Below are 18627 nucleotides of genomic sequence, written 5' to 3' on the forward strand. Positions count from 1 at the left end.
CCCGAGAAAACTTAGCAACCTAACACCTTAGCAACCCACCGGCAAGATGATGAGCAGCCCAACATGAGAAAAAACACCCTTTGAAGGGTTTCATGAGATGGTATTTATCTTTGAGGCATGGGGTGTGTGCTGACGAACAGTGGGCTGCTCGCTGTCTGAACAACCTGAATGTTGAAAAAACCTGGAAGATTCCTCAGAAAGGCACTAAACTACACGAGCTGCGTTTTAATTTCCAGATGTTCCATCACCAAACTGGTAGAAGAGCGCCTACCAAATGAAGAGATGATATTACAGTAACAATAACAAAAATGGCAATAATAAATTTCCACATTTTGACCCAGATTCAGAGAGTATTCTGATTCAGAGAGTATGACATTTTGACTGAATGACAATGACCTATGGGTATGCAAATCAGTAATAAGCACATTCATCTCAGTGCTTTCAAATTTTGGGAGCTTGAGGGCCGTCTGAAAAATAGTGTCTAATAATACAGTAAAAAAACATGGTATCCATGCCATTACTCATGTATACTAAAGCTAATGGAGGATGACAAAAAAAGGAAGATGGCAGTTTCCTGCTTTAATGTTATTCAAATGTGAAGAAGCCTGTTACAAATAAACTTTGAACATCTTTCATATCTTTGAGACCCCAAAGGATCAGCATTTCATTTTCCCCGCCATATCCACACAGCAGTGGGCTGCAATCAGCAGCAGAATAACGCGCAGCAACAGAAACGCTAAATAATCACACGGATCTAAATCAACAGACAGCGTAAAATAAAACAAGCCCAAGAGGCAACTGCTCAGTGTTGAGACGAGGCCTCGCTTTAAACGAATTGCATTCCCGGTTGACTGTCATGACAAGCCAAGACAGCGCCGCACTCGAGAGGGACGCTGGGAATGGAAACCGAGCAACAATTACACGTGATACCAAAAGGTTAAAGACGACTGGGAAAATGGGAGTGGGCGTTTCTTACAGAACGAAACCCGCACCGGTGGCTGAGGTGGCTACATTAATCACAGTTTGAAGGTACAGTGCGATAGCCCACAGACATGCCAATTCCAGAGGAACGTGATATCGCTTTACCTTGACGACTGGGTTTAGCAGCACAACCCCGGACTTCTTTGTGATGACTTGCTTTGTAGTGTAATGGTGTTCAATAAGCTGAGGAATGGTTGGGAATCCGGTGCCTTCAAATCGATATTGATTCTGGGGAAATTAAAAAGAAAGGTTAGAGAACACAGGGTTGCAGAATTTCTAGACCTCATATTTCCCATGCATAGCATGCTTTCTTATGACTGAAATACATTCTTGCATTACAATGTAGCTAAAAAAGGAAGCTAAAAAAAAAGTCTGAAATATTTCATGTTTGGAAGGCATTTCAGGCTGATGGAAGCCCTAGGCCAAAGAAGCCAGCATTAAGCTGAATAAATGGCTTTGTGCATCCTCTAGATTCTCACTGCTGTCCTCAAATAGGGCAATTATTTTCACAGTGAGGAATCTGTACAAATTCCAGATGGAGCTTCAATCCTTCAGAACTTGGGGATGCCACATCAAGTGTGCTACAGCGGCTAGCTATGTGTCATACTGTACATGCTGCTCCACACCATGCGTCACACTGCAATAAAGGGGATGTAGGTAAGGCTGTCCAATGCAGTAAAACAAGCTGAACCGCTGTACTTACAGACCATTCCTACAGCTCAAGGAAACTCTTTCAGATGCTGCAATTCATGTTAAGGACATTTAAGTACACTTTAGGCTTACTGATAGTTCATATACGATTTTTCGAAAGTGCAGTTTGCGTCCTTGACTTCTTTAAGCACTCACATCGGCAAACTGGATGATAAAGTGCCGTCGCTGTCCGTCAGAGAAGACCGACAGAACGTATTCTCCGGGCTTGCCGTGGCTCTCTCGGACCAGGAAGTCCCCCTGCTGTTTCAGGAGCTCCTGGGCCTCTATTCTGGGAATGGCACCGTGGTACCATTCCTGTTCCCCAAGCGGCTTTTCACTGGTGGGTATCACATCAAAAAACTGAAAAACCAACCAACGTCTGAGTTAGAGTCTGCAGGGATAAATCAATTATTGTCAATTATTGCACAGCTAAAAGAAATACAAAAAAAACAAACATGTAATTATTCTGCTGTTACACAAAAACAGCGAATTTTTCAAACTACATAAAAGAATATCTAAACTTCCTGCTGTGAACACCTGCAATCTGTGTAGATTGGAAAAGGACGGCCTGAGGTTATTATTCTGTTGACTAAGGTAACCAGGAGTTATGTTGTCCTTCTGGATTTGGGAAAGACATAACCGTCCAACAGAGATTAAGGAAAGAGCTCTTCCTTTGCGCCATGCTGCTTTACACCACGATTCTGAGGCTTCAATAAAGCACAAAACAAAACTTATTGACTTATACACTTCACCGGAACATTTATTATTGTCTGCATCTCGCAATCTTTCGGAAGAAATGTGTATTGCCTACCAAGTCTATTTCATGCATATTTTATGAGGTAAGACAGTTACACCATTATGGATAAGTCTTTTGCACTGAATATATAACATCATTAATTTTGCTGTACTGCCTTTTATAAAAGATTCATAACAAAATATATGAGTATGCTCCAATGACAAGAAAAATGTGGTGTATATCCAAGGACTGATTCAACTTCACAACAACTTCACAGAGTTCTACATCCACACAAAAACATCTGAGGTCACACAGCTGACCTATTCAGGTGAATGCAAGTAACCTTATAAGTAATATAGGAACTGTAATAGCAATTTTACTTTTGGGTTTTTAAGATGACCGCAGGTAGTCATTCAACTCAGGTAAACCATATTATAGCACGCCACCCTTAGAAACCATTTTAAAAAGCTAAAGATATAATCCTATTCAATGGATAACTTAAATAGAACATTTGCTTTATGAAATTACACATTAAAGGCTCTGAATTTACAAGACACAACACACACTGCAAACCTGACCCCTTCATTTTAAACTGACTATTTGCTCAATTCAACATGCTGCTGAATGACCGCCCATATGACCTGAGCATTTTACAGTTCAGAGACAGTGTGCTTCTTTTCTCTCGCTGCTTCGGCACTCCGTAATCACGCGCCTAATGCTGTTTCCTACAGAAAAACCATTAACCTGCCACTGGTTATTCGCCTGCCTCAACAAAATATAGGCCTATTTTTTGAAGAACGGTGGGTTTTTTTTTTTTTTTTTAAAGTCCATAATAGTACATTTTCCCATCTTTGCAGTTTTTTTTTTTCCACAGAGCTATTTAATTTGACAAACAAACACTATGAATTTCCCTGGGAGGCAGCAATAAGCAAGAATGTGAAGTCAGGCAAAAGTTAAACGTTCGGCTTCTTCTTCATCCCAACACTTTTTATGTGTTTATCGTCTTAAAGTGGGTGAAGTCTGGCAATAAAAAGTCAGTTAAGCACACTATATTGTTTCATGTCCCCTGTGGGTGAACAGCCAAAATATGTCATATTGATCTCTGGGAATGAGAAATTCATGCAGAGGGAACACTGAACTCTATATAGAGCATGAACAGAGGAACCCACCATTTAACAATCTATCTGCAGAGAATTCAGAGCCACACTGACTTTCTACCCTTTTCCTCAAACATCCAAACATTTATAATCTTTTCGATCTCTATCAAGAGCCAGGTCATGCCTCTGTTATTTCAATCTCAGAATTTAATAAGCCTACATGATCCATAGAGGTTTTTCACAAAATAAAAATGGACTCATTTTCAGTAGACAAGCCCTACTCATTAATTAATAACTAATAACCTGAGGTAAAAAAAAAAGTCTGTGTCAACTTTGAAAGCCTTCTTTCAAGCAGCCAAAGGCTAAACAGGTTCTCCCAGCATAAAACTTTGTTTGAAGGAGGAATATCCTCACAGGCTTAGAGTACACAGTCCCTAAGAGACAGAGCCAAAGGCATGGCATTATGCAGGCGACTGAGACTGAGGTACTTACCGAGGAGGAGCCCAGCACTGACTTTGGAGAGCGAATGATGCCGGCAATTGAATGACGTATGGTGTCAAATTTTGATATCCTGTCTTTTCCTTTGTCCTAAGGGAAAATAAACAAGATGCTAGGGGTTTTGTGCTGTAGACATGAAGCCAGTCAGACAGTGCTGAAACATCAAATGAACACAGGGCAGTACATGAGCGATGTAAGGGTTAGCTTTCATTAACCCCATAAAGCAGCGAGAATGAGCTGCCAATTACTAACTCGACTGAACACATAAGGTTTTTGCTTTTTACCATTAAGATTGGTTCAAATAAGCAAGTTGCTAAAAGCATATGATAACATAAAAGCATATGATTACAGCTCACACTGTACAATCCCTCATTACGTTAAAATCTACAATCCATCACTATCATGGGGATGTCCTCAAATACAATTATTGCAATTATGCTGCAGGATCAACTAGCATATTGTGGAAGTGGTCTCTCTCAGTGGAGAACTGCAAATACAAATTCCACAAGGTAAGAAAGGTCAAGAAACCAATGTATCCCAAAGAAGAAAAAAAAGCTGCAGTGTCTTAGGTAGATCGGGGGAAACACAGTTACATCCTTTCTAATGAAAATGTTAAAGCAACATAATGCAGGGTGTGAAATCTGACCAGTGCCGTGCAAACAATGCTGTTACAAGATGCTGAACCAGCACTGTTGTGCAAATACCTTCACCACCTCGCCGTGATGCTCTGCAGTCAGCAACCGCTGCTTTTCCACTAGGGGCCATAAACCCAGAAAGCATAGCCAGGAAATAAAGCATGCGGTCAGGAAGCTCCTGTGTTCTTCCGCCATTTTCCCTAACTGGCAATGATGGCCACCGACGTCACGCCAGATCCCACCCGAGAAGAAGAATATGGGAGGCAGCGTAGAATGACGAATGAGGATCTGGGGTTTTAGTGGTTGCAGGTTCAAATCTCTCAGCCTTAGCAGGACTAAGTGAGATGCTGACTAAGCCAAAGACTTAAAGCCAACAGTTAACATTGTAAACCGGCCCACTGATCCCTGTAAAAACTGCAATGCAAAGGTAGGTGGGAAATCAGCCCAAGCTCATAAATGATCACACTGAACACTGAGCAATGGACCCTCAAGCACTAAAACATTGCCCAACAAACTCACACACACTGCACTGTATACATCTGATCACTTATTCATGAAAAATACAGGGGACCAAAGGGAGAGACTACAGTCGTGTCTCCTGAGGCTGTTTCTGCACCAGATCCATATCACAGATGCAGATCGCTGTTATTTCACGCAGGGTTACAGCCAACCCTGTTGTAAACTAACGTATACAACAATTCCCAGTCCATCTCTATTTATGGACACAAGTGCACACTTTGCAACAGCTTCAGGTCACATGAAAACTGGGCCAACTTAAAATACGATGCATCTTTACACTAGCATGTTAAAAATAACCAAATAGTCATTCATAATCTACAGATAATGAGCGAAAAGGTTCCAGGAAACAAGCCAAACATATGCTGTAACTCCACATTTTGTACACCACACACACACACCACAACTGTTTATACTCACTCCGATTATAACAGTATGATGCAGGTTCATGTTGTGGTGATGAATCACTGCTTGGCTCCAGATAATCACTGACACAGTATGGCGTAACACTGATGTTACAGATCATTATTAGTTTCTGCATGCACATTAGTACACTGGTACTGTATATGGTATGACACTGTTGGTCAGGGCAGGTTTTAGCCTGCTATATTAGGGTGGGCTGGAAAGAAACAATAGGTGGGCAGCTTGGGCGCAGTGGCGTCACTAGGGTTGGTTTCACCCAGTGCGGTAGACTGGGCGGGGGTGCTGGCGGATGCTGTGGTGGGGGGAGGCCGGGGGGGGGGGGGGGTGCGGGGAAGGGGGGGGGGGGCAGTGGCTGGCAGATGCTCTGGAGGGGGGGGTGCTGGCGGGTGTGGGTGTGAGGAATTGCGTGTTATGAATTCAAATGACAAAGCGCTTCTTGTCACATTAATACCGCTTATTAAATCAACCGGCAGTACACACAGAATCAGAGAAACTAGCTGTTTCAACCCGTCGGAGGCAGGCTGTTGGTACATTACAAGTGCGAAAATATTTTTATCCTGTCCAATAAAATTTTGCACCGACTTTCATAGCGGATTCACTCACAGCCTTAAAAGTCTGTCAGAAAAAAAATTCAAAAAAAAAGAACAAATAATATTATATTGTATCCAATATGTGCAAATTAAAGAATCAAGCTTTTTCCATCAGCCTTCTTCTAATCCTCATCAGTGTTCTAAAAGTACGGGCGGGTAAAATAACACTGACCATAGAAATGGTGTGAAGCCAGTGGGCCAAATCCCTGACCTGGAGCGCACCCGTGCAGCTCACCCATCCAGTCGCCAGCATGGATACAGGCCTCCACTCACCCCAGGTCTCCGGCACAGACTGAACCGGAACGTGCCGGATCAGGCCGGAGCGGCCTCTCCGAGATAACACATCTGTGTCCGTACGACAGGCCGATTTTTTTTTTTTTATGTCCACGGGCTTAAGCGGCTAGTTTGGGGCTGTTGGCGCCATCGCCATGGATACGGAAGGCTGCGCCCGCCCTGCGGTAGGTCGATTCCTGGCTTTGGTGGCGGGGGCGGGGGTGTTTGACGATCTCGCGTCGCGAAGCTCAGGTAATGACAAGATAAAGGAGGGTCCGCGCGCAAACGAGCCCCGAGGATTAGCGGCGGCTAAACGGCCGCCTCCGAACGTCGCAGAGTCGCGGCCGGGGGGCCGCGCGCGCATACCGATGAGCTCTCCCTGACTGACGCGCGGCGAGGGGTGGGGGGGCTGAGCGCTGCCTCCGCTCCTCGCGCGCGGGCTAAAGGCTCTCGGCGGTGTCGTTACCGTCCTTCAGACCTGTCAGGAACAGGAAGCTGGATGCAGCGCTCCCCTCAAACCTCCCAGCCGCTTTATTGCCTTTAATAGACTAATTATCCGTATTCCTTTTTCTCTGTACCGCGGCAACGGGCTGCTAATACTGTTAACTGTGCTCGACTCCGTGGCTACAGAGAGACACGCCCAGAACCTTTCTTACTTATTCCACAGCTCTACAGAGTGGGAAAAATAATGTCGTGAGAACGGAGCACAATTAGGCCTACATTTTATGTCTACATTTATCATCTATCAGTACTTCAGTTTGAACCAGATAATCGTGTGACCATCATTTGGTCACATGATTATGCATGTGACGCAAAGCTGCTTTTTAAGGGTTCACTGAAATGACCTCAGCCGACGTCTCGCATATACAAACGTGCGCGGACATCTGCTACAGATGTAAAGGCAGGCTTCCAGTCAACTTCCTCCATTAAATCAATTAATGCAATGACACCATAACATTTTATCACCCTCTGAAAGCAGACATCACAGAATGCCGTCAAATCATACACACACACAGACAGGAACACACACACCTTAATATGTACAACAGCATATGTGGATTAATACCACACAGTCAGAGAACTTGTGGGAAAAGTTGAGAATTACAAAATTCAAGTCTTAGAATATTTAATAATTATTTCCTAGGACATTGCATTTTCCTGGAATTACGAGTACAAATAGTGAGCGAGGATTGTTGTGCTCTCCCTCCATTCAAGAAAAGTCAGACAGAAAAGTGTATCCACACTGCCCTCTACCTGCCATTACAGGAATTGTTTAGAGTGCCTTTCGTGACCGACGCGCCCTACACCTACGATCATCCTACCAAAGCTTACACAAATAGGTCTTTAGTTTAGTTTAGTTTAGTTTATTTGACAATTATTAAAACACATGTTACAGCAAGTCATGCATCCTAAAATTATCAAGGATAGCACAAAAAGTCACAGACTAATTTCCATTGTGGTCCTTGGTCTCAGCAAGAGGTCTCAGCAAGGTCCAAATGGAGTAAACTAGTACATGCTTTAATTTTAATCAAAATATGAAAAAAACACGTGTTTACCACAGTTGGCTTTATGTTGAGAGCCCAGATGAAACACTCAAGAGAACTACTGTGTTTCATTAAGCACTTTTGGAGCATTACAAATTGATGTGGGGAGTAATTTCACAATTATCAATCACATGAGCTAAGAAGAATGAGCTTCTGTGTTGGAGGTGAAACGAGACTTTCTTTGCAGATTGATTACCTGAACTTCATACGGCCACCTTCATACAGGCTGTGAAGGTGAAAATACTCTTTCTGTAACCCTAAATTAAACTCCACTAATCAATACCAGGGCTTGAACCCAGGTTCCCTTGCTGTTAAGATTGGGGTTAAATTCGTCCAACTCTGAAGCGGTTGTGTTGCTTAGCAGACAGCTTCCTCAAAGTCAATGAATATTTACAGATGACGACCGTAATGTTTAGCTGAAAACAAATGAATCACTCTGTAATTAAGGATTTTTTTTCTAATTAAGTAATTAAGCAAGTCGTTGGCAAAGTTAGCAAAAGCAATTAATTAGATGTCAGTTGCTGAGAGGTGCTTGAAAAAGACAGATGACACGAGGAGTGATTGCACAGTGCAGGCCAGTGTGTACACACTGCTCATTAAGAAAGCAAAAACGTTAAAATCCCAAACATACGCACAGCTGTTAAAAGCGGTTCACAAAGAATTTGCCGTGTAGTAAATTACTGGTAGGCCTTCTCAGTCTTTACTGCGCTCCTTTCTTCCCTATGGGCAGTGTCCCAAACCGGAAAAGGTCACAAGGGCATGAAATGCGAGACACGGTGTAAAAGGTAGGCGGTTCACAGTTTCACACACATAATGGTCATTTAAATACAGGGGCTGTTTCCCTACACCAAAGATGGTCGACAGTCTTTCGTGTGGAAAAGGTCATGACCCAAGACCATAGAAATATGGTCTGGGCCCTTAGAAAGTATACTTCTGTAGATTTTAGTGTCTTTTCATTCCCCTGATTTTCCACAGAAGAAGACATGAAAAACCACAAAGGTCTACAAACGTCTCCCAGGGATGTATCCAGCTGGAAAAACTAGTCCTTTACTGGACTGGGTGCCTGCAGTATGTCTACACCAGCTGTGTGTAAAGAGTGGTCTTTCAGTGCAAAGACTGCCCAGCTGAGCTGGTGGTCTATGCAGTGAAAAGCAGCAGCAGGAGCACACGCATGATCATCTGCTCTCCCAAATGGATGGAGAATACAGCAATGACATCAAGATGGGAGACATAAAGTATATAATCCATTTTAATGAATGACAGCTTTAAGTCTGCACACCTGGTCTTAAAACGCAGTAGGTGTTGAGAGAAAAAAGTATATATTTACTGGAGTATAAATATATAATGGAGTATGTTGGAACAGCAGTTTAACAGGCTACTTCATAGCTCCAAAAAGGTGGGTGCAAATTCTAGATTTAGGACTGTCCTATTCAGAAAAGACTTTAAAAACAAATAAATAGTTCAAATAAAGGACAGCCAAAGCTGCAATGCAGTAATGCATATCCCTCTAATTATACCTAGCTTGAACAGAATGTGACAGATTTGCAGGGTCTGGGTAATTCAATAAACAAGCTTGCTTTGTGTTTCCTGATAATGCTAATCCTGGGTTTTCAATCTTAAACACTTGACCATGTTAAGTGCCAAATGCACATGCATACCAGATAATAATAAAAAATAAGCAAATGACAAGCTGAAAAGGTTCGGTAAATTGCACACTGACCAGACAGTTGACCGAATGGATGCACTGCAGTCACCAGAGCTGACAGAGCAGGTGCAGTCATCATGGAGTTAATAGAGTGGGTGCACTCACCATAGAGTTAATAGAATGAGTGCACTCAACATAGAGTTGATAGAGTGGGAACACTCACCATAGAGTTGACACAGCGGGTGCAGTCATCACAGAGCTCATAGAGCAGGTGCACTCACCATAGAGTTGATAGAGCAGGTGCACTCACCATAGAGTTGACGGAGCGGGCGTCCTCCTCGTAGTTCACCACAGGGGGTGGCTCCTTGCCCTCGTTCTCCTGCATCTTCTGGTCCAGCAGGTCCTTCTGCGCAGTCAGCTTGGCCTCCGTACAGCGCAGCAGCTGCACCGTCTGTCTCAGCTCCTCCAGGGACTGCTTCTGACTCAGCAGCAGCACCGCACTGAGAGACACAACCAGAGCGAGCCTCTGTTCAGTTCACCCATACACCTGTCCAGTGCTCAAAACATCTTTAAATGACTGTGCGCTTACAATTTAGCTGACAGTGAAACATTGCACTTCACTGTGGTAGTCAATGAGACCTCAGCTAAGATCATCACCTGCCCGGATGCTCAAAACATCTTAGAAATGAATGCGTGTGCACTCAGGTCAGAACTAAAATCAGAGTTAAGGGCCAGCACCAATACCTTCCAATCAATGAGATTACCAATAATTCCATGTTAATATATCATTTGTTGTGACATGCACAATATTAGCAGTTCAAAACAGGCTGGGCAGCAAAATATACTAATGAGCCAAAGCTAATCATGTGTGTTTAAATAACAAAATAAAAACACAAAATAGCTAGCTGCAATAGGCTGAAAATATATGGAATAGTAAGCTACAAAAGGATTACCCTACATTTGTACAATATTCCATGTCAACTTCCTACACCAATAGAAATCCTAAAGAAAACGAGGCATCGCTTTTCCACTAGGGGGCATGTTTCCTCAATATGTGAATATAAATCAAAGAGCCACTCTGTACACAAGAGAAGAACAACAAATAAAATGACATTCGATTTTTCTAAGGACTATTGCCAAGTATAGATCAAGTTCAAATGTCACAGGACATTTTCTCTTTGCCATTTGTTATAAAACCAACACACTCAAAGTTTAAGCTTAATTTGATAGAACACACATGGCTGAAGTTCAGACAAGATTATTTGACAATACTGAAATCATGGACACGTGGCCTGAGAGGAGGCCAACCATTTTAACAGCTCTACTTGTTTAACAGCTCTGTTGTTTCACCATAATAATTCATTTATATCAGTGGCTACATCTGGTTATTCTAAAGGGCTGCTGGTTAATTGTAGTATTGCAGCTTGTCAGGGGTGTTTTGGAGCCTAGACCTTGTCACTTTACAGAAAAGCTAGGATGCGTGAACAGAGGTGTACACTTCACTGGATAAAAAAAATCGTACAGTGAGTAAGTGCCTTTTAAAATTCTCTTTCATTTCCCTCCTCAAAATATCAACATGAAAAGTTGGCTGAGGAGTATGCGCTAATGCCTGCAAACAAAAAAACGACTAATTTACTAATGTAAACGTACAGACAGACAACCAGAGTCGACTGTGCCAACATCTTGCCCTTTCATGAAGGATTACTCAGCAGACCGTAAAAAAATGCAGCCGGCCCGAGCCCGGGCACCGTCAGGCTCCCCGCCCGAACGCAGCCGAGCAGCTCGCCACGTTCCGGCACCGAGCGCCGCTCAGTCAGCGCCCGCTCCCTCAGTCGGAGCTAATTCGGGTGTCGGGACAGTAACACGCATGACTTGGGAAAACATCCAAATAAGGTCCCTCCTCCCGGGCCTTCCCCGTCCAGTGGCAGGAATGCGATGGGAAAACAGACACGGGATCAAACGCTTCCCAGCCATTTACGGAGCAGAGTCCACCTAATCCGCTCTTCGTTTCAGATAAGGAGAAAGTGCAGCGTGTCACACCGTGATACTTTTGTCGGCTGTATTCAAACTGGCTGCTTGGAACATTGATCATGAATGATCGCTGAATATGTAATTCCAGTTGTTGCTGAAGCTGAAAGCCTTCCTTTTGACATTTTCCGGTTTTTTTATTTGCACATTTATCTTCTCATACGAGACATACATTTATTGCTCCTGGCTTTCCCCAAATGTTTCCATGAATAATTGAAGGATTGTTGTAAAGTTAAATGGCTAAAATAAGACTCAGAATATAATTAAACCTATCCATTCTACCTTGCAGCCAGGTTCTGACATAAAGCCAAAAACTGGTGACCGATAACCAGGATACATAACAAGCACTGGCAAATCCTCCTGCAGGGATGAAATATGAAAACTTTGGACCTAATAAAAACATAAAGACGCTTATGTCTAAGCGTCTTTATGTTTTTATTAGGTCCAAAGTTTGCATATCTCATCCCTGCAAAATTCACAAACCCCTGATTTTATCACCAGCATCACAGCTATGCTTTTTCCAGAACCTTCCGTCAATTCATGCGAAAATAGCTTCTGTGGTAATGAGAATAGCAAATTAGACAAGAATAGGGGCACCAGTTTATAAAAGCAGGAAAGTTTAAGTTGTTCGCTTGGCTTTGATCACTAATACCACCCGGTCACCCTCCTCTCCAGCAAAATGGCTGAAAGTAAGCAGGGCCAGGCTTGTTTAGTAATTGGATGGGAGGATTTCGCAGGAAAAGCAGGTTGTTGGTGGACCCGGCTGGAAGAGAAACTTCCTCAGAAAACCCTGGGCTTTTGAATACGATGTTAAACAAGGCCCTGAGTTACTTCGGTCATGAAACAGCAAGAGGTTGTCTGGTGTCCTGGCCTTATCCCCAACCCGGTTCCCTCAACCCGTCTACTAATCACCCCCTTGTATAATTGGCTAAATAAATCAAATAAATCATTGTCTCTCCACCTTGCATGACCCCAATAGAACGCCTCCAAAACTAAGGTTGTTCTCAAGGGGATTTATCTAGGGACAGTAAAATGACTTGAGATTACTTCCGCACCATTGTTTAAACATAAATCTACTTCACGGTTACGTTGCTTGGCTCTAGTGTAAAAAGAATTCAGCAAAAAAGAAAAAGGTCCTGCCAGCCAGCTGAGTTCACTACCAAGCAAATTTTTCACTGGAGACAATGAATGAATTCTATCCGATGTGACCAGCCAATTAGACACACTACACACACGTCCATTCCAGCATTTTTCCTCCCTTCGTTTGTAATCTTAAAAAAAGATATACCAACAGACCATAAGGTAATGGCTAAACAGGACTACAAATGTTCGTTTAGAAACAAGGCACTTTGCGTGACAGACTAAGGCCCGGTCCACACCGCTTACCTCACGCTTGCATGAGGTCGACCTCGCTGAACTGCTACAGCCTGGATGCATGCCTGTGTCCACACCGCTAGCGTTGCTGCTGCGGCGCTGCTACAGCCAGCCCTATCTTTCTACATTGAGTTTGCCTTTGATAATGGCCATCAATAATAGAATGTTTGATTTCATTTCATTATAAATTTAATTTATATTTAGTTTCGACAGAAAAGGTTAAGAAGCGTGTGCTCAATTGTAAAAAGTAATAATAATAATAATAATAATAATAATAAAAATAAATACATAAAAAACTGCTAAAATGGTTTCATCTGTGACATATCAACAGCTCTATTCACTGTCTATTTTTGCTGACAACCGCGCGCTTCACGGGTGAAAAATAGGCTCCATGCCGGAACTCGAGATGACGCGCCGCTGCAGCGAGGCTTGAGCCGCACCTCAGACGCGGAGTCTCACACAGGCTGTGTGGCTGCTCTAACCTGTTAGCATGGGCGCCGAAATGAAAAGCAAGAGGTTCCGCGACCGTCACGCACACGTGAGGTAAGCGGTGTGGACTAGGCCTAAGATCTGTTTGCATGCCTACTCATTCACACTCAATGAATACTAGTCACAAAGCACTAAACACTGGCTATTAATCTAGGTATGTTGCTGTGTTCCCTTTTGCTTAACATTTATCGCACATTTAGCCATTTTCTCAAAATTCTTATGTACAATCTATACACTGAAGACGCACACAAGTTGAAGATTGCATGTTTAATTAACATTAAGTACTTATTCAAATTATGCACCTGCCTTTGTTTTGGTTCAATTTCATTTATTTTCAGCATTAGATTTGAACTCAGCGAGTATGCACATAGTTTCATAAATATTTGAATGCATACATGCATCTGCTCATATTACCATCTGTTCTACATGCATCTGCTCACACATTCATGTAGCCTCTTTGATTTGTATTTGTATTGCCAGTTTTAATTTGTATTGCCTGTTTCACTGCTGATATCAGACCTTCCATCGACTTCGGTTTTTTTTTTTTTTTGGTTAATAACAATCCTTTAAATGTGGCCTGTTCTATTTATTCACGTGCACTGGATGTGCTTGCCATAAGCCTCAATATGTCAATACGTCCTTAACTGAAACCCCTGGGTTTAATCTTCTGTTATGTTTACAAATGGGTCCAAGAAGTGAGATTGCACACGAGGCCAATACATGATGGGTGTGTCCAGAACAATGGCGTTTTTCCAAATGACAAAATACCGAATTTTGGAGGGACCTAAAATATCACAACCCATAAATTATAATGTAAAAAGTTATTCTTCATTTTTAATCAAATATAAAAAGGTGCACATTAAAATGAACATACTCTGACTTCTTCTCCCATGATTTGGAGGCCTCCTCGATCTTGTTCTCCAAGTCTTGCACCAGATCCTCTTTGCTGTGCAGACTCTGCTGGGTGAGGGCAAGCTCGTCCAATGTGGATTTCAACCTGAGAAACACACCACAGTATTAACTCCGAAAACAATCAGCAAATACAGTACAGTACAAGATCAAAAATAGATTCCTTCTGTACAATAATTCATGTTGGTACTTGGTTGTGGGGAAAAGGTGAAAATTCTGAAATATCTACAAGCAGTTACATTAAAGCCCAATATCCTGTGTTGAACACACTACATTTCAGCAATTTAAACTGTATACATGCTCAACAAAATCTTCGTTTCTCGGGTTCAGAATGAAATAAATCACTCACAATGCTTGTAAAGTGTCTGCTGTCAAATTATTCCACAGAATCTCATTTGCTTGAAGATTCTCAGTTTCCTCCAGTAGTGAAACGTCAAACTCTACACTTGGTTCTTTGGTTTCTGGAGACCTGATTGAAGACATTATACATTCACTATCATCTAACTCCGGACTTCAAGGGGGAGAAAGCAATATTTAAGTATCTCATTCATATTTAAAGCAGCATGTTAAATTCTGCTCAAGAATGCAAACCTTTTCTCAACATATCGAAAAACACTCAAAATTAAATGAATTAACGGAAATATTAAAATTCACTTAAAATCATAAAAATTTACTGAAAGGGGAGATAAAAATGTGGAAGTGCTGAGAATGCCACATGACTTCTACGTACCTGGCAAAAACTCCGGCTTAATGGCTTGCGGCAGTTTTATTTTGGTAATGCCATGCTTAAGTTGTTAAAAACATTTTAACCGGGCAATATTATGAATTCTTTAAATGTTTGACAACATTTCTGACCTGACAGGCCATATTTACTCCATATTCAAGTCAGACATTTTGGCAACCAGAAGGCATGCTTGTTAGGGGTTGTCTGAACTATAATTACACTTCTAAGGAAATACTTCTGTATTCAAAGAAACAAAGATGGCAGATTTGCTGTTTCCCTGCAGTAAGCACAACCTGCACTTGAAAGCCCTTCTCCACTCAGACATACCTGTATACTTCAATGAAATGCTCATACTCTGAAGCTGGGTCAATTTGCTCTATGGAGGTGTGTATCTCCTTGTGAACTTTGACTATTTCATCAGATAAAAGGCTGGTGATTTCACTGTACTCTTCCAAAATCCCCTTCCTGAAAAACAAAAAAAGAAGACAAAATTGTATCATGTTTTTGGCTCTGCCAAATATTTTGGCTTCTTCAGATTCCATTAATAAAATGTTGTCCAAGAAACATATATTTTTTTAAACAATGTAGCAATTAGACTGTAAACAAAGTAGAGTGAGATGTTACAGTAAGACGTTCCAGTGCTGTTGTACTGTGTATCAGCCATCATGGAATGCCTCTTGTCCAATCAAATTACTTGACTGTAACAAACTGCGGTATAAATAAGTATAAAAATATACTTTATAGGACAGTACAATATAAGTGTGAACTAAAGTCCAAGAATGGTAATTGTGAGAACACATTTCCACCGCAACTTCACACTGTGATGATTTGTGACAGAGCTGAATACTAAGTAAATGACTGATGTTAATCTACTTCTTTGTTCAAGAACCCCATTCTATAAAGATGTTAAGAAACATGGATGCCTGCACTGCAGGAAGGTCCTGAGACTTAAAGGTAGTGGGTTAGAGTCATCTGGCCCTCAACACCGCAGCCTGATGTGGCTATGTGTTTTTACCACCCCAGCTTCCTTCCTGTAAGACCCTGTATCAAACACTGTTTGTGCAAACTAACATTGTGTTTATGCAAAAAAAAAAACACTTCTGAAATTGAGGAAACTCAAGACTAACTAATTTTTTTTAAATTTTGTTCCTTACCTGGTTTTAACAAGGCCTCAATAAGAAACTGTCCCATTCTTAGTCTCATACATATTCTTTTGTGTCAATGCTGTGGTATAATTGTTGTACAAAAATAATTAGATATTTTACTCTCATTTCCTTCATATTCAAAAACGCAGATATGTGCTATACATCTTTTCAATGTGATAGTTCACAACTGGCCCCAAGGAGAATGTCTGCTTACTGTCAAATACAAGAGACTGTACAGTCAAGAAACAACAGGATATGGACTAAACAAAGAGCAAAATGCAGTTGTAAGAATGAAACTTCTTAGAGGAGCTGCTCGGCACCACCCTGTAACCACAAAGAAGGTCTATGTGTCTGACCAGCAACACCTCTGTGACCAGAGGCCCTATATACATCCCGGCAAGCTTACACAGAAAATATGAACACACACCATCCAGATCAGACAACACCCATTAATCTAGATCTGCATTCATGTGCTTAATAATGACACCCGCCTCACATTTCATGTCCTGTAATGTTGAAAAAGCCATCAAGCAGAACTTTAAACTAAAAAGCTGATGCATGCATACATACATACATACATGCATGCATACTCAACAGTATAACCATATTATGTGTACATATCTTAACATAGTTTAATATTCCCATTGATAAAATGGTATGTGATCTCCATACACCTCTATCTCTCTACACAACAGAAAACCACACTTTGGAAATCCAATAAGCCCAAACATTATAATCTCAACAGCACGCAGTATTCTATACTATGCATGAACTGAAAAATGTACATGCACCAAACAGGAAGCAGGAGCCCACAGACAGGGACGGATGGAGAGCATTAAAGGCTCCACACACCCAACTCACAAACAGGCAATACGTAAACCAGCACTTCCACTGGCAGTCTCCTACGTCACGTCATATTTTACTATGCTTATAATTGTTTCTGTTTAATACGTCCACAAATAACCTCTTGATACAAAGTCTCACAAACAAGTCATGGGTACACATTCTTAAGGTTTTACTTTGTAAATATCCAATCCCTGGGATTTCTTTGACACTGACCATTCCAATCTTTAATTCAGTACAATGTCACACATACAGAAAAGGAACAGCTCCCATGAAAATACCAAAAATACCAAATGCTGTAGCCTTTTATGTGAGAATAAATACAGTTTCTGTACATGGAAAAAGTTCTACTGCCGAAGGAACTTGTTAGGCATGCTGAACCCTACATCTCAGACAGCAGTAGTTTGAGACTGGGCTATATCATCATCCAACTGTGACCAGGTGTACACAGCAAATGGACACAGCTGGATTAGTCCTAACAGGGTAGTGTGGGTTTCATTCAGCAGGGCTTGACATTGCCATTTGCCCACTGGCTTGACGGTGTTTTCTCAGAGCTCAGGACCAGTAATTTTAGCATTTTAGAGGCCCGATTTGCCAGATGGAACAGAAAAATGAAAGATACATATTTGTAGAAATGTAGAGCTTCTAGCAGAAGCAGGGGAAGAAATTTTTGTGTTGTGTACGAATCAAAGGCTGGCCTGTTGAGACCATTACATGCGCAATGATGAACCCCAGTTACTGCTCACAAGTAAACTAGGGAAACAAAAAGAACGCAACTTTGAATGTACGTCAAGACAATTTCTGCTCAATGTGAACACACCACTCGACAGACAGGAGGACACTCAGACTGTGTTTCTCATAGTGTGCTTGCACACACGCGCACACACGCACCCGGACACATGCGCACACACGCACCCGCACTCATGAGCGCACACACGCGCGCGCACACACACACACACACAAACAAACATGCACACTCTCTCTCTGTAACAGCAGCACATTCATCCTGCTATAAGCAGATGAATGCCTAACACACAACCAAACCAAACTGTTTGATCAAATCTGCAAAAAAAAGTAGAGCATTAGACCTCAACTATGAGTGAAGTGGGTCTGAATTAGTAGACTGGCCCAATGGTTAGACCACTGCTGATACAGGCAGCAGCTTATGAACTATGCACACGCCTGCTCTCACATAATAAGACTCTGCTGCTAACCATGTGTAAAAAAAAGCCAGTGATTATTACAGTAAATACACTCTAATTATAAAAAGACAAGTGAAAACAACATAATGGTATGAACTTACGAAACATTATTGAGAGGGTTTGCTGAACATAGTATTTCCGATTCAAACTGGCCGATTATTTCACTTTCCATTTATAAATGAAGCTAATATTGGCAGTGATCACTCACGAGTGGAGAAGCATATTGAGCATGCAGTAAACTCCAGTAAACATCACATATCAAAGCCAGACAGATGTTGAACATTT

At 41.8% G+C, this 18627-nt stretch overlaps 1 protein-coding gene across 4 annotated transcripts in view; it reads right to left on the bottom strand.

The window, feature by feature from the left end:
• The window catches only part of fer (fer (fps/fes related) tyrosine kinase), a 70228-nt gene that overhangs the window by 35890 nt on the left and 15711 nt on the right, over positions 1 to 18627 (bottom strand). For all 4 annotated transcript variants that reach the window (XM_035391655.1, XM_035391656.1, XM_035391653.1 and 1 more), the window contains 7 exons: positions 15480 to 15617; positions 14778 to 14897; positions 14394 to 14516; positions 9939 to 10128; positions 3997 to 4092; positions 1828 to 2031; positions 1087 to 1209 (listed from right to left, as the gene is read on the bottom strand). In XM_035391655.1, coding sequence (XP_035247546.1) covers positions 1087 to 1209; positions 1828 to 2031; positions 3997 to 4092; positions 9939 to 10128; positions 14394 to 14516; positions 14778 to 14897; positions 15480 to 15617 — 994 coding nt within the window. The remainder of the gene's footprint in view (positions 1 to 1086; positions 1210 to 1827; positions 2032 to 3996; positions 4093 to 9938; positions 10129 to 14393; positions 14517 to 14777; positions 14898 to 15479; positions 15618 to 18627) is intronic.

Source organism: Anguilla anguilla, chromosome 14, assembly GCF_013347855.1.
Source record: "Anguilla anguilla isolate fAngAng1 chromosome 14, fAngAng1.pri, whole genome shotgun sequence".
NCBI classification, from domain to species: Eukaryota; Metazoa; Chordata; class Actinopteri; order Anguilliformes; family Anguillidae; genus Anguilla; species Anguilla anguilla.